This window comes from Neovison vison, chromosome 2 (genome assembly GCF_020171115.1).
Source record: "Neovison vison isolate M4711 chromosome 2, ASM_NN_V1, whole genome shotgun sequence".
NCBI classification, from domain to species: domain Eukaryota; kingdom Metazoa; phylum Chordata; class Mammalia; order Carnivora; family Mustelidae; genus Neogale; species Neogale vison.
In genome coordinates, this window is record NC_058092.1 from 215,588,236 (window position 1) to 215,609,187 (window position 20,952).

Consider the following 20,952-nt stretch of genomic DNA (forward strand, 5'->3'; position numbering starts at 1 on the left):
TTAAGTTAGCTCACACTTAAGTGTTAACTAAAGTAATCATTTGGAAGCCTAGTCGTTGGGGCTGGCTGTCTACACTGACCAAATATATTTAAAAACAAAAAACAAAAAACCCAGCCAGATCTTCCCTTCAGCTTTTTGTTAGACTGCCTTGGTCTTCCTGGTTTGAGCAGATAGGTGAAATTACAATCGCTGAACAATGACCATATCAGCTCATACGCACAGTGAGAATCCAAGGCCATGGGCCACAAACTGGAGGCCAAGTGAAGACAGCCTAGGGTTTCGCTTGGCATAAAACGTGTCCCTTTGCAGTCCACTGTGGCGGACTTGCTGGGATGTTTGGCGTGTGTGCATTCGAACCCCTGCTGCCCTTTGCTGGGAGGTCTCGGTGCATCCTGGGAAAGGATAAACCCCACAGCTGCTGCCTGGCCTGGGGGCTGCTCTGTCCAAGTCTGAGCCTTGCATGACTAACATGCCGTTTCACCGGGGTCAGGAGCAACGGCTAAGGGCAGCAACTGAACCTGGCTGACTGTGGCCTGAAGATACTTCAGGATAAAGAGCAAAGGAAAAAAACTGCTCAGCAGGGGTCAAAGTTTTAGAAGAATCCACTGAGCTCACAGTGTCTCCCCCACCCTCCATCCCTGACCCCAGGCATTTCCCCAGCGCCTTTGCCCATCCCTTCAGACAATAAGGAAAGGACTTACCGAGTTCCTTCCGAGGGTACTCTGGGGAAGAGTTGCCACTGGAGCTCCCTGCAGGGCGAGAAAATGCTGAGCACCCATGGCCACACAAGCCCGTGGCTTCCCCGGGGGTACGGTGTGCGGGATGCCCGCAGAGGGCTCTATCTTAAATAGGACAGGCCTGCGGGCCGCAGTTCCCGTGGTTCATCCTGATCACTGATCTGCTTCAGATGGCGAACGGTTGGAATGAAGGAAAGCAGGAGGGTTGCTTTGCTTTGTTTTTAAGCCCTCCACTGAGTTCTCCCTGTACCAGTGTCGTTCAAATACATGTGCTGTCAGCATGGGAACGTCACTGCCCTTGTGAAGTTCGTCTTGAACGTGGACCCTGTTACAGTGAAGGCACCGGCTCCCAGGAAGGCCTCACATCACACAGCACTGTGGTGACACAACCCATCTCCCCTGGATTTTGTTCTCTGCCCTCCCAAGCCCCTTGGCCGCTCTGGGTCTGAAATCACATACTGGGGAGCGCAGCCCTCAGTCCTCTGCTTCTCCACCACCATGACCCATCTCCAGTCAAGGTCAGACCCATTGCTGCCTGGCTCATCTGTTTCCCACCAAACTGGCTTCTGTAGTCGCCAGCACTGTGGGGACTTCAGGAGCCAAATCCAAATGTCCTCCTGCCTCCTGCTTCTTGACCCGGAGTGTGTTCCAGCACTGACTTCCATGCCCCTGCCTGGGTCCTGCTCTCCCTGCCCCCTCAGCCTCTTCTTCCTCCTGTGCCCTCTGGCTCTTCCTTCTGTTGAGGGTACAGAAGGCTAGCTGAGGACAAAGCAGAATAGAGCCCACAACACCCCTGCCCAGGGGATAAATGTGACATTCCTCCTGCACTCCAGGCTGCCCTAAAGGAAAAACAAATAGTTAACTTCTAGAGATCACAATCCTGCACTACAGGAGTCTCCCTCAGTTTACAATGTCTTAGCAATTTACAAGAACAAAGCATTTCTCTCCATGGCCTAGCTTCCAGAAAGGAATGCAAATGCAGTTAAATGTCCTTATACCGAGCAGCCCATTGACAGAGACTTGAAGCCCCGCAGTGTAATGTTCCTCCAGGAAGCTCCCAACTATCCTATTGTTAATGCTTAACTACAAGGAAAACCACCTTCACTTGACAATAGCAAAGCCCCCGCTGGTAACCTGTGTGTCTTCTTTAATACAGGAAAATACTTTCTCCCTTTTTCCTTAGCTCCCCCAACCCCATAGTATAGAATCGGGCACTCCTCACAACTGCGGGGCAGCAGCTTTCTGCCCACAGGTCCTGTCCCCGTGCTTTCATACCACTGTTCTGCACCAAAGACCTCTCAAGAATTCTTGGCTGTCGGCTCATGGAACCTCACCTATATTCCAAAACCACATCACTTCTGCTTCATCCCCAACTTTTTCTTTGCTCCCTTCTGCTTTCAGGCTCCCTTCTTTGACTGATTCCTTAGTTTTCCATCTTCTACTAACCTTTTTGTAAATGGCTCCAAACTGGGTATCCTGCCTGACTTCTTTCCTGGGCTCACGTGCCCCGCTCCCTGCTTGGGAGCACTACTGAGCTCCTGCTCCTGCTCCTGAGCCTGCCTCCGGCGCCCCCCTCTCAATCGTTGGCACCGCCATGGACCCACCACCTGTGCTGGAGTCTCAGTGGCACAGACTCCTTGGCCTCCCTCTCCCCTCATATTTAATCAGTTGTCAAATATCAGCTCCATCTACCGCTCCTGGTTTCCTCTCCCACTGCCACCGCCCTAGTCCCAGCCAAGTTTGCCCTTGACTATAAGCATCTTCTAACTTGTCACCTTGTTCAGCCTCTTTCCTCCCTGTTCTTCCTGCGAGTGCCTTCCGGAGTTTTAGGAAGGATCAACTCTCTACTCAAAAATCCCAGTAGCTTCTCACTGTTGCAGAATAGAGCCCAGACATCACAGGCCAGCCCTCAATCGGAGTCCCTCCAGCTGCCTGCTGCCTGTCTGTGCTGAGTGCGCCCCCTGCAGGCTGGAGCGCCCCCCCCACCCGGCCTCCAACCTCACACACCTGAAGGCCCAGCCTCGGGCCCCATACTGTTTTCTCTGAAGACTCAGCTGGAAATGCTCATCCCCTTCAACTTTACATCAGTTTTTATCCGTCAGCTTAGCTTATCTATCAGACCACAGGCAACTTGAAGACAAGATCCACATCTAGTTCATTACTTCTTTTTAAAAAAGATTTACTTATTTTACAGAGAAAGTGGAGAGGGCAGAGGGAGAGAGGAACATTAGCAGACTCTACAGCGAAGCGTGGAGCCGAACCCAGGGCTCCATCTCACTATTCGGAGGTCATGACCTGAGCCTAAACCAAGAGATGGACACTTAACTGACTGCCACCCAGGCACCCCTCACGTGTAACTCATTTAAGTGTTGCTGGGGAGGAAGAATTTCCTCTACCTTTCAAGATCTTTCTAGCAGGACTAGGAATCAGATTGACATAAGACAGATTAACAGGAGAAAGGAGAAAATCAAATTTAGCTTTGTACATACAGGGAATCCACACAGACATGGAAATTCCAGAAATAGGCAACGTGATGCTTGTGTGAGTTGAGGAGAGGGGTAGGGGCCTGAGGATACAAAGGGCAGAAAGACCATTTGCAGGAAGGTGAGAGGAGATGGTTGGAAAAAAAGATGGCCTTACAGAGATAAGTATCTTAGGATGAAAGGGTCCGTGATTAAAGGAGCGAGACTGATACAAAGCGGAGGACAAGCAAAGCTTTATTTCGTGCCAAGCATTGCCTTACCGGCTAACTTTTAAAGGGCAAGGGCCATGTGGTTGGGCCTGGCCACACACAGGTGGCCAATGAGATTGCAACACACAGAGAAAGCTGCACAGTCTTGCTAGGTCCCACACGGGTGGCCAATTGAATTACAATTCACCTCATAGTAGCTATTTGAACTAGCCTATCACCGCGGTCAGAATTGGCGCCCAAAAGGTGGGGCCCACACTCCTTGGTAGCTAGGGAGACAGTATGCCCGCTCTACGGATTGGATGTCTCCACCTGACCCGCCCCGCCCCTGTATTTGGGCTTTATTACCTGGGACTGGTTTCCCGACTTGCTTTTAACTAAGTTTCCCTTGGGGGGGGGCGGGTAGGCAGGGTCAATTTAAGTTTTACTGCATAAACAACAGCGGTGGGGCCGCTTTGGCTACAGAGGCCCTTACAAGGAGAATCTCTGGTAACCGCTCCCTTCTTGGTACAAGCAGGCAGCTGAGGGGGAGGTAAAGCGCTTTTCCTGCATCTGCTGGGTTTGGACTGCTTTTAACTCAAAATAATGTTCAAGCCACAGTGGCCGGTTTTGAGGCCACCAGCCCTTGGCCCCCACGGTGTCCACTAAGGCATTCCACACGGTGTTAAACACACAGTAGATATGAGATAAAACTGAATGGATGAATGAATAAGGGGGCAGGTCAATCAATGAAATCTCTAAGTAACATAAGCCCATAAAAGAAATGAAACTGATGTGGGAAGCAAAGGCAGAAAGAAATGCAGATTAAATAAAAGGTCCTTAAAAGCCCACTGATAAACAGGCAGGCAGAGTAGGAGACAAGAAAGCGTCCACCAGCGCTACTGTCTGCCTTGCTGGAGGGAAAAACCACCTTAGCTTGGCAATAGGCAGGCCTCCATTATCCGGTGAGTCTTCTTTAGCATATGAAAGTCCTTTTGGAACGTCCCTTTGTCTTTCTCCCAACCCCACAGTCTTTGACCAGTTGCTCCCCACAATCCCAGGGCAGAAGCTCTTTCTGGCCCTGGGTCGCATCCCCAGGCTATCATAAATCCACCTTTCTGCACGAATGACATCTACAATGAAATGAAATGAAATTCAATATACAGACTGATACCTTCGTATGTTCCATGCCGAGTGATGTGCGTTTTCCTTTCGAAGGTGGAGCCAGGTGAGTTGGGCAGAGTGGAGGCGGGGGAGTGAGCCCGCCTGTAACTGGACGTGGAGGCATTGCCTCGCGTGCTCCCACCTGCAGAGGGGACAAGCATCAACTTTCACAGCACCTCCGACTGGCTTTGTAGTTATACTGACTGTGCTCAGGCTGCTTAAGGTTAAAGAGGGTCCTACGGGGGGCCCAGAGGGCCTTCTGAGAACACGGCTCAGAAATGGGAGGTGAGATCATCGCTGTCATCGCCGCTGTCCTTCCCCAGCCGACCACAGAAGGAAGGCAGGGGGGCCCTTTGTGGATGTGGTTGCACATGGCAAGGGAGAGGCTTTGGCAGGATTTTTCTTGAGGACCTGGCATTTAATTATAGCTCACTGCCGGATGGACTAGGATACAATCCCACGACGTGTCCCCGGACTTTGACAGCTAGCGGCAACCACGCCTCTTGGTCAACCTGGCTATTTGCATCTTGGGTCTTCTTTTTCGGTGTCAATTGAAGGTGGTTTAAATGGCCTCAGGGGTTATACGTGTGCTCGTTTTTCATTTGTTTTGCCTCACTCTGTCTCGTTTTGGTTTGGAAGCTACGGTGAAAGAGTGCTTCACTGGGAACAATGAGCCTGTGTCGGACGCTTGCCCAGTGGAAACTCAGTGTGGGATTGTGTGTCACTAGACTCCCTAAGCGGAGTAACCCAGTGGTTAAGTTTCTTTTGTTGTTGTTATTGTTAATTCAAACTGTAAACCCTCTTGCGTGCACACCCTTCCCTAAAAGAAAGGGCTTCTAGAGAGTGACTCAGTGGGAAAAGAGCACCTCCCCACAAAGCATTCTTGAGCATTGTTATTTATATTAGGGACTAAATGAAAACTGATCCATTATAGTGAGGCTTCTAGTGCGTCTTATTTGAAAGTATCCCCTTGGCTGGTTTCTGTGTCAGTTACACAACAACTGGGAGCACGTGGAATGGATGACAAGCAGTTGTGACCCTTCCTCTCTTCGTAGGATCCCTCTGCCCCTGTCCACCTGTTCTTCCCCAGTCCCTCCACCAGCAGGCACTTACTTGAGTTTATGTAGCCACTGCTGCCATGGGTCAGGCTGTGCTTCTCCAGCCGGCTCCCTCCACCCAGAGAGCCCGTTTTAGCATAGCCGTTGCTGGTTCCCCCTTCTGCACAAACAAGAAGCGGGTGACAGTTTATGGGTGGAATCAGGCCAGGAGAGGTCCTCTCCTGCTCCGCTGTGGAGACCACCCCTGGCTTATCACACACGACCCTGCTGGTTTGGTGTCCCTTTGCAGGTGCAAGCTGCCACATTCCCCTGCGTTTGTTTGCGATAGAAATGTCAAGAGCAAATATTCCACCTGATTTAAAAGGAAAGTCTTCTGGGCAGAGCATAGCAAGTTGCTCATTAGGAAAGCTGAAGCATTAGAAGAGGTAGCTGAGTGATGAACGGCTCTGTGAGGCCAGGACGTGGGTTGGCCTTGCTTTTTGGAGATAGCCTGGTCAGTGCCATAGACATGGCATCCACTAGAGTTGTTGAAGGGGTGAGTGACAGCTCTGTGTCGCTGGTGTTCCCCATGGCGGCTGTCATGCTCTGACCTCTCGTCCCCATCCTCTGTGAGCCATGCTGCCTGGCAGGTGCAGGGGTAGCTTTAGGGCTCAGTTCTCCAATACAGAAGCCACTCAATCTAAGGACTGCCCCAGAAAACTAGTGGACTCAGACAGAAGCCTGACTGGTGTTCCCTTCTCCCATCCTCTGCTCAGGCTGGATAAGGTTTCTGATATGAGTGTCTGATCAGGTAAATCTATAGAGACAGAGAATAGATTCACAGTTCTCGGGGGCAGAGGAGAGAGGAGGTAATGGTGAATGACTGCTCATGATCATGAAGTTTCCTTTTGGGGTGATGCAATGTTCTAAAATTAGATTGTTGCGTTGGCTGCACCACTCTATAAATATACTATGAAAATTAATAAAAGGAAACCTTGCTCAAGTGAATTGATGCTGGAGGGGGAGGTTGGAAGGGGAGCCATGCCACTTAATGTCAATTACAGACACAACAGAAGAATCCTCACCAGAAAAGAGTCATTAATTACAGGCCTCAACAGGGAAAGATGTACATTGCATTTCCTCCAGGAAATCTACTACACCTGCAACTTGGCCAATGAGAAACCATCCATCACCCTGAACTGCTTTTCTCCAATGGTCTTTCATTTAATTTTTTTTTAATTTTTAAAAAAAAAATATATTTTTTTAAAGATTTTATTTATTTATTTGACAGAGAGAAATCACAAGTAGATGGAGAGGCAGGCAGAGAGAGAGAGAGGGAAGCAGGCTCCCTGCTGAGCAGAGAGCCCGATGCGGGACTCGATCCCAGGACCCTGAGATCATGACCTGAGCCGAAGGCAGCGGCTTAACCCACTGAGCCACCCAGGCGCCCCTGGTCTTTCATTTAAACACCACCTCTTAGTGTCCTCTTTATTCTCCATAAAATAATGTTTCTCTCCTTTGTTTGTTGGACTTGCCTATGGTCACCTTAGCTTGTTTGTTCCAGGTTGTGATTCCTTGCTATTTCCGAATAAACCTGTATTTTGCTGGTGAAATAACTGGCCAGTTTATTTTTAAGGTTAACAATACCAACAACCATTGAATTATATATACTTCAAACTGGTGGATTTTGTGGTTGTATAAGTTGATGTCTATACAGCTGTTAAAAAAGAGATTTCAGATATTTTGGTTTTGCTCAACTGAAGAGTAAGTGCCCACGGGAAATGTTGCATGTGGGGTCCTTCAGACATGCCTTACTGAGAAGAAAGCTCTCGACAGTCACTTACTTGGAGGTAAGGATGTAAGTCTTGTAGTTACTGTTTCCGTGATAACTAGAAAAAGAAAATAAAAAGATCAGATATACTACACTGAATTCCCTATATCCTGGCAAGGTCTAACATCTGTCATAGGCTCAGCATCTTAAATTAGGTTTAACATAGATTTTTGTATGCTCATGCTTTAAGGTATGTGCTCTGACTCTGCACATGAACATATGTGCAATAACGATGGGATTTAATGGACCTGGAAAATACATTTATATCCTTTTGGAACCAAAAGTAGTTACCCACTAGTTAGAAGGATGACTTACCTCGGCATTCATGTCTCTCATTTAACAAGGAGATCCAGTCCAGGCCTGGATTCACCTCTGAAGGAGGACCAGGGCCTCAGGTCACCCCAAATGTGTTGAGCCACACTCTGTCTGAACTGCCCCTTCCAAAGGTCACCCAGTCCGGCTGGGGCCATGGCATTATCCTGGCTGATCTCACTGTGAAGTGGATAATCTCTTTGTACTTCTTTTTTAGCTAATTCATGCTAAAATCTGCAGGGCCATCCCTGAATGTGGGGTTGTGTAGGAAGGCCGGGGGCTATTAGTAAGTCGCATTTGGTGCTTGGTGAAATTAGGAACAGATGTATCAAAGACAGACTTCAGGAACCAGTGCCTTTGCTTCCCCAGACTGAGTTTCTCTAGACTCCCAAGTGAAGATGAGTCTATAGAGGTAATAAAAACTTCCAGAATGTTTTAAACACCAGTTAGAAGAAAAACCTATTGCCTTCCTGAACCGCTCTCTCTCCTGCAGCAACATGGGGAGGTGGGCAGATTCCTACAACCACAGTGGGGCCAACGCTGTTCTCTAAGGGTGACCGTCATTACCACCTCCCTCTGTGCCAGACATAAAGGAGCAGCAGTCTACTGACGTCACACACTTGTGCGGTGTGTGCATGTGTGCTGTGTCTGTGCGCATGCACATCGGTACGGGAGGCTAAAGGGGAAAAGGTGCAGGATCCTTTGCACCAGTTTAAGCCGTCGGGCACGACACTGCTCTGTCCTGCACCTGTCTTGCTGCCCCCACTCCTTTCCTTCTTCCCACGGTACTTTTCTAATTGATTTTCTTGTCTTGGCAGGAACCTGGGGTGAGGACTGTGGCAGAAACTGCATTCCATGCATAACAGGAAATGGTTTTTCAGACTAAAATGGCAGCTTGATTTGAGTAACAGTCCTTGAGCTTTGACTAAACCTCTCATTGTGTGGACCTTTGGGATTCTTGGACACATAAAAATAAATGATTTCTTAACCTAACATTCCAAGTCTGGGAAGCCAGAATTTTTTTATTAGAGATATATGAAAATCACAGGACAAATGAAAGAGTCGGAACCATTTCGGGGACAATTTAAATGTCTCTGAATTTATGATTTGGGCAGTTTCACAAAAGAAATGTGTCTGTTTTCTGTTTTAGTGTAGATTGTGACTGTGACACCAGTGTTATTATAACTTTGTCCCCACTGTAAGCAGGATATTATTCTTTTGGATTTCTGTTGCCCTGTCTTCTAAATAAAGAAATGGTTAAATGCCTTTGGCAGATTCATTTCACAGAATATTATGCAGCTATTAAAAGTACTAGTTATGAGAACTATATGTTGAAATGGTAGTTTTCATTTTTGAGGAAAAAGCAGAACACATTTTGATTACAGGTATGTTAAAATAAAAATCAATAAAATCCATCATATGGGAATAAAGTCTACTTAGGAAAACATTTTAAATGATACAGTGAAACAAAAGAAAAAAAAAGAAAGACTATCAATAATTTAGAAATTAGACAGTAGTTGTGATGGAATCAGGCATGAATTACTCTTTCCAAATTTTTTATTACTTTTATAATGCTATGTCTCATGCTCTTACTTCTTTCAGTGACTTCGGTGCCATCTCGCTTGTTTTTCTTGGTTACATCCATACCATAGCCACCTGCAGAAAAGCCAAAATCCATGATCAGCCATGACACTTACCATCACTTTTAGGAAGCATAGGTCCCTAGTATGCAAGCTGAGAAACAAAAACACTTGACTCCCAGAATTCAAGGCATAATTCTTTCTTGTGCATATTTTTTTACAGAGTCCCTCCCACTCCTTGTTTCAGTTATAAGAGGGAGTCCACTTTCCACTGCACAAAGTGGATAGTTCCACTTTGGATTCTGTCCTCTATGGGGAGCTCTTTTTTTTAGGATCTCATCGACCAGACTGCTCCTTGCTGAGTAGTAGTGGAATTACATGGCACCCTGACCTTTGACTATAAAACCTCCATTCTTTGCTAAAGTAACAGAGAGGGGTGCCTGGGTTGCTCAGTGGGTTAAAGACTCTGCCTTTGGCTCAGGCCATTGAGCCCCGCCTCCGGCTCTGCTCAGCAGGGAGCCTGCTTCCCTCTCTCTGCCTCTCTGCCTACTTGTGCTGTCAAATAAATAAACAAAATATTTTTAAAAAAAGTAACAGACAGCTGAAGGATATTTGTCTTGCAGATATGCAAGACAAATGCACTTGCTGCTTTTAACGAACTCATTTTGTTGTATCCCATAATGTTTAGTGTTCTACAGGGAACTCGATGAATAGAATACTTCATTATTTAGAGTTTAGATGGGAGAATGATGTTTGATCGATTTTTTTTATTTTTTATTTTTTAGATTTTATTTATTTGTCAGAGAGAGAGAGTGTGTACAACAGGCAGAGGGAGAAGCAGGCTCCCTGCTGAGCAAGGAGTCCGATATGGAACTTGATCCCCGTACCCAGGCATCCCGACATTTGATGGATTTAAATCAGGAAAAAAATTACTGTATTGCCGGTACTTGTATGGCACTTAACACTTCTTACAATATGGAACTTTCCCTTTGTAATAAGCTAGCCCCGCTATGCTTATTTGCAGGCACAAGTAGGAAAAGTATATGAAGAAAATGTGTAAAATCTACAGAAATATGTAGGAAAGGCATATTTTTATGTTATCTATGTTCCCCCTCACTTACTGCTTCCAGAAGGGAAAACCATTGAGAACTTATCCACTGTGTCCTGAAGTGTAGGTGGACTGAAGCCATCTGGCAGCAAGAGGCTGGGGTGGGGGCTGAGGCTTAAACACACAGGGGAGCACAATAGGGAGCCCCTTCCCAACTGGGTTCTTGATGTGGCTTCCAGTCCCATGTCTGGGAAGACTTGAAATTTGGCTTTTCCAGTGTTTTCCCTCCTCCCCCTAACCTTCCCTTTCTCTTTTGGATGCAGTTCAAATTGGATTCTGGAATTCAGGGAAAGCCACTTCTGCCCAGGATGTGCCTTGCTTAAGATTTCTCCTTTCAGATTTTTCTACCTGCCTGGTGACTTCAGGGTCACTTATCCGTTAGGCACACAAGGCACAGTACCTATTCCTATCACACTTGTTGGGGCCCATGAAAGTGTTTTAATTTCTTTTTACAATCAGAAGAAGAGGGGCACCTGGGTGACTCAGTTGGTTAAGCATCTGCCTTTGGCTCAGGTCATGATCTCTGGGTCTGGGGATGGAGCATTGGGCTCTAGGCTGAGTGGGAAGTCTGCTTCTCCGCCCTCTACCCTTCCCTCCTGCTCATACTCTCTCTCTCACTCAAATATATATATATATATATATATATATATATTTTTTTTTTTTTTTTTTTTTTAAATTTAAAATCAGAAGGAGAAATGGGGTGCCTGGGTGGCTTAGTCAGTTAAGCGACCGACTCTTGACCTTTGGCTCAAGTCATGATCTCCGGGTCCTGAGATCTAGCTCTGAGTTGGGTTCTGTGCTGAGTGGGGAGTCTGGTTGAGGACTTGAGAATTCTCTCTCTCCTGCTCTCTCTGCCCCACTCCCCTGCTCATGCACATGTGCACGCGCGCACTCTCTCTCAAATAAATGTTAAAAAGAGTATCTTTAAAATCAGAAGGAGAAATGAATATAATCCAACCTGATTTATATTCTTTCAATGCAGTTATAAAATGTAATTTTTAAAGTTTTTTGTTTTGTTTTGTTTTTTTTGAATAGAGGAAGGGGTCCACAAAATCGAATACATCCAGGGCCCACGAAAGTCATAATGCAGCGCCAGGTGACTTCCCCACTGAAAACCAAGATCACAGGAGACCGGCTGCTCAGCAGGCTGGTGGAATGAACCAAGATGGGCACAGTTAGCTTCAGGGCCTGGTTGAACGTGCCAACTACTTGCTCACTGGAGTTTCTTAAGTGCAGCTCTAGGCAAGGAATGAGGCATCATGGAAAAACTCCTGACTGGATCTGGAAAGCCACAGAAGGTGGCTTTGACTCTGGTATGTTTCCCAGAACCAAACAGGAGGGTCTCCATAAACAATTTCACAACGGAGTCCAGCCTCTTGAGAAGGCCAAACCTGGCCCGTGTCTATGTCTGCATTCTGGCTAGAACATGCTTGACTACTGTCATACAAACCTACCTGCCACTAGATACCCTTTTTGAAAGCTTTTAAGCAGTAATTGCCTTTGGTATCTCTGAAGCCCCTCTGCTTTTTTTTTTTTTTTTTTAAATTGGTCGTTAGCTGTGGACCAGGAGGCATTTTGGAGATTAAACACTCAAATGCACCTGGCCGCTTGCAGGGAGCCACCTTAGGGTGGTACCCGAACTGATAGGAAACACTATCCTGAAAGGTACTGTTTATAACAGGCCCTGGAGGCTTTTACTTCCCGCAAGTTATTGTGTGTTTTGATCCTGTAAAGAAAGTAGCTGTCAGCAGCCATCCATTTGGGTTTGGCTGGGTTTCCTTTACTTGTCGCCATCAAGGTGGACTGAGGATAGCTCCCATTGATGAAGGTCTCAGCGTCCAGGCAGTAAACCTAGTGAGTGTTTCCTTGTTCTTTCTGTACCCAGAAAAATAACCCACTGTCCTAGGCACTCCCAATCTTTTTCTTAAGTGCTAATGATGGAGCTTTGATGTGTACAGCAAAATGCCATGGGTTCCCCAACTTCCAGAGGGCACAAGGAAAGGGGCCACCTGCTAAGAAATCAAATAGCCGCCTCCAGGACCTGGGGAATCCTTACTAGAAGGTGCTCAGGGAGAGAATGGGCCTGAGCTGGGTGTGGGTGGATGGGCCCCTGCCTCTCTTTCAGCCCGAAGCCCCTGAGAAGGCTGAGTCCCATGGCTGCTCAGAATGATTTTCTGGGCCTGGAACACGCAGGCCGGAGTTCTGGTGACTTCGCCACCCAAAGTCTGAAGTGGCAGGGTTATGCTGGGAGGCAGATGCCTCTAATTCAAACACAAGATGAAAAATTTTTTAAGTGAGTCATCGAAAGGAAAGTGATGGGTTGAGGCACCTGGACTGGGATCGTCCCACAGGACCTATCCTATCCCTGCAGGACTTCCTTTTTAAACATTCTCAGTGCGGATAGTTTTAAGAAGTGTAACGCTAGGGAAAGGAAAGTTACAAGCCCTGACACATGCCTGAGCCTGTGCCTCCCTGCCCAGCTCACTCTCCTCCCAAAACACTACTTAAAGGAAGTACTGTCACGTAGCATACTTTTTAACTCTTTAATTTTAACTTATTTGATGTTTAGGCCACTGCAGTAGAACCAAGGAAGAGCAGGTCTCTAGGTTCTCAATTCCAAAATTATGCTAATTTCACCTGTAGTGCTAAGGGGCTGCTCATGGTGATGTCCTAGTTAATGCTCTTTAGAAGATGTAGAAAAATGATCTCATGATGTTTTCTTATGCAGAAAGACACAATTCAAAATCATTTTCCTACTCTTTAGAATTTTTTCTTTCCACTGCATTTAAATTATGTCACATTCACCTAAAACCATTCCAATGATGGCACGCCCACGAGTCAGGACAAAACACCGCTACGGAGAGTCAGCTCTCACAGTGACCTTATTCTAATGACCCATGAGGGGCGCCTAGGTGGCTCAGGTGGTTAAGCATCTGCCTTTGGCTCAGATCATGATCCCAGGGTTCTGAAATCTAACCCTGCTCAGAGGGGAGCTTGCTGTCCCTCTCCCTCTTGTGTGCTCTCTCGCTGTTTCTTTTTTTTTTTTTTTAAGGTTTTATTTATTTATTTGCAGAGAGACAGAGATCACAAGTAGGCAGAGAGGCAGGCAGAGAGAGAGGAAGGGAAGCAGACTCCCTGCTGAGCAGAGAGCCCGATGCGGGGCTCGATCCCAGGACCCTGAGACCATGACCTGAGCCAAAGGCAGAGACTTTAACCCACTGAGCCACCCAGGCGCCCCACTATCTCTGTTTCTATCTCTCTCTCTTAATAAAATTAAATTAAAAACCTTATAAAAAATAATGACCCACGAAACTTTGTCTTCAATAAGGAAGGGAATGGAGAAGCTAAGTATTTTCTAGTTCCTCTTTTAAGAATTAATCTCTAGCTTCTGCTAAGGAACCACAAGTATTTTTTTTACAGCTTTTATTACTCCCATCTCTGTATGCTTCAAATCTAAAAACAAAACAACAAAATGGTCACAGGGTGAGAAAACCATGCACTACTCTGATCTGTTAACACGGATGGAGCAAGCAGTTTGATGCCAGGAAAACCAGCGCCCTAGGGTGGATTGTCTCAGAGGCTTTGGTCTCTACAAACCTCAGCATCAGGTGGGCCCCTGGCTACATCTGACACCCCTGATTTCCAGAATTTGGGGTCAAGGGAGTTTGGGCACCAGGTTTGTGATGCTGCCTCTTGTTTACAGCCCTTTTTCATGAAGTCCTGCTGCTGTTAATAACAGCAGATGAGCCAAACCGCATAGACCGAGGCTGCTTCTGGTCAGGCATAATCTGAGAATGAGCTTGGTTCTTAGGTGGGATCAATTTCACAAATCTGAGTTTCTATCCAAGCTTGAGGCAAGACTCTGTCACTGTCCCCAGGTCAACTCTGATCAGATTTGTGTGAATGTTTTGAAGAGGCTCAGAGTAACGCTGGTGCCTCCAATTTTCTGAAGGGCAGCCGTCAGGAGCTGACTTAGATCTGTGCCTTACTTCTAAGATGCAGCAGACAGCGGTGAGGAGAAACAGCTCAGCTTTTCGAATTATCTTTAAAAAAAAAACCTCACTATATTTTACAGACATTAGCAAATCTGACCATTACCTACTGATGAACTGCGACTCACATGAAGCCATGTGCCAGGTGCTCTGTCTACACTTCAAAAAAAAGCAACATCGGGGCACCTGGGTGGCTCAGTGGGTTAAGCCGCTGCCTTCGGCTCAGGTCATGATCTCAGGGTCCTGGGATCGAGTCCCGCATCGGGCTCTCTGCTCCGCAGGGAGCCTGCTTCCTCCTCTCTCTCTCTGCCTGCCTCTCTGCCCACTTGTAATCTCTCTCTGTCAAATAAATAAATAAAATCTTAAAAAAAAAAAAAGCAACATCGTCATTTGTCATTGAGCAGTTAAGGCCATCCAGTGAGATACTGAAGGTGGTAATTCTCCCCCCAGAATGATCTGGGGAGAGGGGGCAAATTGGCCAATAAAGGTGTGTTACACAGACAAAACGTTCCCTTTCTTTTTTTCCTTGTTCTAAATTTGACTCCAGGAAATTCCTGGATTATATTGTTTCAGATATTACACTTTACTTTAGATTAGAGGCGGTATTTTGAGAGCGTGGTAAACAACAATGTCCAACCATCCTCTCGAACTTAATCAGGACCTGCAGGCGCGAAGCCCAGGTGGTATCTCAGCTCTTCGCGCTCAGGGGCTGTTTCTACAAGCCCCCACTCACCCTTTCTGTGACTTCACCTCTGAGCTAGTCTCTGCTTCAAGGGAAGAGAAGGAAATGGAGATAGGGGAGAGAGCAAGTGCCAGAGACTGAGACTGAAGGAATCATAACTCTATCTTATTCTGAATAAAATAATTTAACACAAGCCATTTTACAATACTGAAAATAATACCAAGAAAGAAAACCCAACTGGCCACGAGAGCCCAGTTTATCTTAACGGGCCTTCTTCTTCTTTGCCCAGAGGAACCTTTCTGACTGTTCCTTTAAAAGACCTCCCCCAAGCAGAATGCAGAAAGCAAAGGAACTTTTGGATCAATTAATTGTGTCTGCTGCAATGCTTGAACCCTAACAATTTCATCTTATTTTCTCTAACAAACACACAAATTCCAAGTAGCAAATACCAAGTCAAAGTCCCAGAGGAAGGGAGACAAAGGACAAATCCCTCCTGGAACTTACCTTCTTTGAGATTTGGAAGGGACTGGAAACAACTTTGAATAAAACCCCCTCTCTCTCTCGCCTCCTGATGTTTTCTCTGAGATGTTTGCAGACCCCACTTTTTTTATCCAGACCCAGCCCAGGTGTGTTAGAGCTGAGTGATCTTTCAAAAATGTTTACTTCTCCTGCTCTCCCCCTCGTTTCTTTCAGTTCTTCACTCCCTAACAAGTCCTGACAAAGGTGTGTCGGGCTTACAGTTACTCCACCCTTCCAATTATCTGACACTTGTGCATTTAAAAAAGATCTGCCTCCAGGAATCAAACTTTACGGGGGGGGGGGGCAGAACATTTCTCAGACCAGGGGAGTCCCATTAACCATTTTATGGGTCTGTGGGGAGAAAGGAACAAAGGTAAAGGAAATGCCCTTTATTATGTTTCCTTATCTTTCATAACCACAGTCCTGCCACAACATGGCATTCCCCTTCCTTGTGGCCAGAGAATGGTAAAAATCCTAAGGTGCGTGACTCACGGTGTGGCCAGGCTCGTGGGGGTGCCTGTGGGCAGAATGTCCGATTCCTAGAAAAACTATGAAGTAGGCCGGATTTATATTCAAGACCTGTTTTTCCTACATCTGCCTTTGCCCTCTTTGCTTCATTCTGACCCAGGCCCGGTCAAGCCCACCTGGAGGAAAAGGGTGAACTCATTTAAAATCAGATGTCAGTGACTGAAAAGTGGGACAATTGATGACATAGGGATTCATTTTTTAAAAGGGGCAGCCAGATATAGTGATGTTTACTCCAAAGAGTGACATGTTAGTGACAAGATTTTAAGCACTTAGCCACCAAATAATGGAGAGATACTGCTGAGGATAAGTCTCCATACACCCAAAGACGTGTGTGGACTCCCAGAAACTTTCTATTTTCGGCTCATTTCCTGGAGCCATTAGACTTCCCTAAAGGGTCAATTTATACCAATCTGCATAATGCTCAAATACTTGCTTAGTGTCTGGCTTTCCAGGACCCTAACGTCTAGCTTGAGACTCATGCTATCACTAATAATGGGGAGTCTGAACTTGGAGCTCACTTAGATGGGATTCCCAGTCCCGAGGAGAGCCACTGGATTCCTGCAGTGTCTGCACCCTGCTATGGTGGGCACTCACCCACGTGGAACGGCATGGGCCACCGCGCACCACCTGTGGAGGGGGGGTCTCACTCCTAAGCCCCCAACATTCAGCCCTGGAGTCATGCACTCAGAAGCCTTTCAGTGACCTAGAATGTGACACTCTTGGGTTTTTCCTTTCTGGGATGTTCCTGCCTACCCGAAATAAATACTTACTCAACGTGTCTGCTGTCAATCTCATAGGAGAAGAGCCTTGGGGATCTGGAAGATGGGGAGCTTATAGCACAAAATCAACAAAAGCCTGCATCAGTCATTCATTTACTCATTCATTCTTGAATTACACAAAAATAGGCTTAGAGCCAGACCTTAAACTGTATGTTGAGAGTTCAGTGATGAAATATGGACATATTCCCTGTCCTTACAGAATTCACAGTCTAATGGAAGAAGGAAGGTCTTAAATAGTGTACTACTCTGCTAAGGCTGCCGGGACAACATTCTGGTGGCTTACACGAAAGAAATTAGTTTTCTCACAGTTCCAGAAGCTGGAAGTCTAAGACCAACATGTCAGCAGCTAGGTTTTTCCCGAAGCCTCTCCCTCCTTGGCTTGCAAAGGGCTGGCTTCCGGCTGTGTTCTCAGGCGGCCTTTTCTAAGTGTGCGCGCATCCCAGCTGTCTCACCCTGTGTCCTAATCTGTTATAGGGACACCAGTCAGATTGGATTAGAGCCCATCCTAACTGCCTCACATTAACTACTTCATTAAAAGCCGGATCTCCAGATTGTGCTCACCTTCTAAGATACTGAGGGTGAGGCTTCACCATCTGAATTTGGTGGGGGGGGGGGCACAATTTATAACAAATGAGGTTCACAACAAACAATTATGCATTGATACACAATTAAGAATGTGGTAACTACTATAAAGAAAGAATTCTGGATTCTATCAGAGAGGAGAGGTCATCTGGAGGAGGGATGGAAGGGCAAGTCCCACAAAGAAGATAACATTTGGACTAATAAGAGGATGGTTGAGCAGAGGTCATACAGGTGAAAGGAGGGATTGAGATTGTTCTAGAATCTAGACAGGGAAGAAAATATTTGAGAAGGCTCTGAAGTAGAAGAAGCCAAGTAAGTTTGAGGAAAAGTGACGCCACTCTAAGTGTCCTAAACGAAGTGAGGATGGCAGTAGGAGAGAAGCTAGAGAGCGAGCAGGGGCAAGATCACGCAAGGCCCCATGAGCCACGGGAGGGAGGTGTTTTTAGGTATTAGAAAAATGTTCTTAAATTGACATTAGAAAGCAACTCCGGGGGCGCCTGGGTGGCTCAGTGGGTTAAAGCCTCTGCCTTCGGCTCCAGGTCGTGATCCCAGGGTCCTGGGATCGAGCCCCACATCGGGCTCTCTGCTCAGCAGGGAGCCTGCTTCCCTCTCTCTCTCTGCCTGCCTTCTGCCTACCTGTGATCTCTGTCTGTCAAATAAATAAACAAAATCTTTAAAAAAAAAGAAAAGAAAAAAGAAAGCAACTCCATACTGTTACCGTGTGAGTGTTTGGATTATTAAGAAAGAAGAGAGACTGGAATTAACCTTTTCTAAGGTCTATTGTGTACCAGGTATTTTATATACATTATTTTACTTATTCCCTATAGCAACTCTAAGAGGTGTGTACTACTGTGTTTTTTTTCTTTTATAGCTGAGGAAAGTGAAATTCAGTGAGGTTGAGTAACCAGGCCAAAGATTTTACATCTTTTTACATCTTAAGTGGCTCCAGAAAGGGCAGAGGGCCTGTAAATGGAGTTAATGATTGATCATAGCTACCTGATGAGGGCTCCTTACAAAACCAATGGTATGGGGTTCAGAGAGCTTCCAGGTAGATGAACACATCCACATACCAGGAGGATGAGGCATCCTGGCTCCACAGGGACAGAAGCTCCCGTGCTCAGGACCTTCCCAGACCTTGCCCTGTGCCTCTCTTTATCTGGCTGTTCATCTGTACCCTTTATCATATCCTTTAATAAACTGGTAGACATAAATGTTTCCCTGAGTTCTGCGAGCTCCTCTAGCAAATAATTGAATCCAAGAGCGAGGAGATCATGGGAACCTCGGATTTTGTGCCACACTGGACAGTAGATGTATGTAACCTGGGGACCTATTATTCCTTGTGACCAGTGTCTGCAGTGGGGGGCAGTCTCTTGGGACTGAGCCCTGACCCTGAGGGATCTGACACTGTCTCCAGACAGACAGTGTCAGAATTGAAATAAATTGTAGGACACACAGCTGTTGCTGTGGAGTTGCCTGATGTGGGAACCCCTCCCTCTTTCTGTCCCTGTTTGGTAAACAGAGTGTCCAAAGTGCTGTAGGCTTGTAGACATGTGAGAGTAAAGGAAGACACAAGAGGAGGACTAGGTTGGGGTTTTTTGTTTTGTTTTGTTTGCTTTTTTACACACAGTGGCAAAGCCTATATTCCATTCAACTCTTGAACTCTCGTTTCCCACTGCCTGGTGTATCATTGAAATTTAAATTTGCCCACAGCTTTGAACTGAAAGAAAATAGACATTATCAGAATAGATCAGGCCAAGAGCAAATGACAACTTAAATCAGAATGAAAACCGTCTGAATAGTGGGGATGTTTGCCACCAACAGCATTATGGTGTTGATATAATTTCTTGATGCATTTAGATAAAAATCTATCTATTATGACTTGGCAACCATAGACCAATTATTTAACTATAACGACTGTATAACATGCTAACGAACCGTTGGAATCAGCATGGCTTTTTCCCCCCTTGGGGTACTGTAATAACATAATTCTCCAGGAACAATGGAAAAGTCACACCCAAAATAGATAAACTCCAAATTAATTCATCCAAGATCCTCTGAGCTAACTCAATAGCTATTAAGTCTATGTCTATGTGTGCATGTGTGTGCTGTTTAGAGTCCTGCACTAAGCATTCTGGAAGAGAAGAAAATTAAAAGAATTCTAGCATTTATATTTGTTATTCAACATTCATCATTTACTGTACTTAGCAAAATCATTTATAAGAAGACATTATCTTGGTACATGGAGTGAAAGAAATCTTATGTTCATTCAACATTTGTATATCAAGTTCCTACCATATGCCTGGTACTAAGGGAGCTGTCTTTTAAATGTTGTAAATTAACCAGAAAAAAAACAAAATCCTTGCTGAAACAAAGGAACAGAATCAGATTTAGGATAGAGCAGTGACTAAGACACCGGAAAGGTGTTTCTTGTTCCCTGCTCCTTTCAGAGCTGTGTTAATGAGTCATGTTTAATCAATGTGTGATGGACTAGAAAGAAAATTCCCTTAAGTGGCAACCGGAAAAATATTCATCCTCCCCAAATTATCTACTGACTTTTAAATAGGTTGGGGAGAAAGGATGCCTGTTCACGTGTAGCCCAGATTGGCACCTGGTGACCAGATTCTCATCACTTGCTGAGCAACCTTGAGTATAGGTGGACCCCGTTTTACATGCCTGCCAAGTTTCTGAAAAGTGATGTGTAAATCCACTTATTGGTGACAGGGTATTTTTGTCAAATGACTACTCACTACCTTGTTAATCTATGTGAACACAGAGTTTTCTTTATCTATTTGGTTTAAAGGAATGTACCCTATCGATTTCCATGGATTTTGTGACCCTCCTTTCATAAAACAACATCACTTCATCGTGATATATTGTTCTGATGATACTTTCCTCCAGGAATCCTGAAGTTTTGGGATATACTTGCCTTGTCTCCCTAAGAGATAATAAAAAGTTCACTGAGAAGGAGGTGAGGGAAAATCATTTTATATTTAATGAGATAATTCCAGTACCTACAGTCAGTGATTCAGCTCTTTTGTTGGATAGTAAATTCACTGGTTTAAAAAAAAAAAACAAAAAAGAAAAAACAACAAAAAAACCCACACCGAATTCCTACATATTAAAATAAAAATGATACAATAATTATTGCAGTTTGTTATTCTATTTCGAAGACCAGAAGACCATATTTCTGCCTGGCTCTCTCTTTGGTTGCATTTACTCCTGGATAGTAAGACTTCCCTGTAAACAATGAGGACTACAGCATATGTCACAGTTTATGGAGCAGTCTGGCTTTTGGAAGGATGCAACTGAGACACAGTATACCACCTCCTGCCCTTCACACATGGGCTTAAAGTCTCCATCTGCTTTTCCTGTCCATAATGGTTTCTGAATTTTCTCAAACTGTGTTCTTTGCTGCCTTTTTAAAATAATAGCA

At 45.6% G+C, this 20,952-nt stretch overlaps 1 protein-coding gene across 1 annotated transcript in view; it reads right to left on the reverse strand.

The window, feature by feature from the left end:
- COL17A1 (collagen type XVII alpha 1 chain) overlaps window positions 1-15,863 on the reverse strand; it is a 52,050-nt gene extending 36,187 nt beyond the window's left edge. The window contains exons 1-6 of the mRNA XM_044240450.1: window positions 15,616-15,863; window positions 9,343-9,405; window positions 7,451-7,495; window positions 5,683-5,787; window positions 4,580-4,711; window positions 702-749 (exon numbers count right to left, since the gene is read on the reverse strand). Of these exons, the coding sequence (XP_044096385.1) occupies window positions 702-749; window positions 4,580-4,711; window positions 5,683-5,787; window positions 7,451-7,495; window positions 9,343-9,394 (382 nt within the window). The 5' untranslated portion in view covers window positions 9,395-9,405; window positions 15,616-15,863. The remainder of the gene's footprint in view (window positions 1-701; window positions 750-4,579; window positions 4,712-5,682; window positions 5,788-7,450; window positions 7,496-9,342; window positions 9,406-15,615) is intronic.
- Between the last annotated feature and the right edge of the window lie 5,089 nt (window positions 15,864-20,952).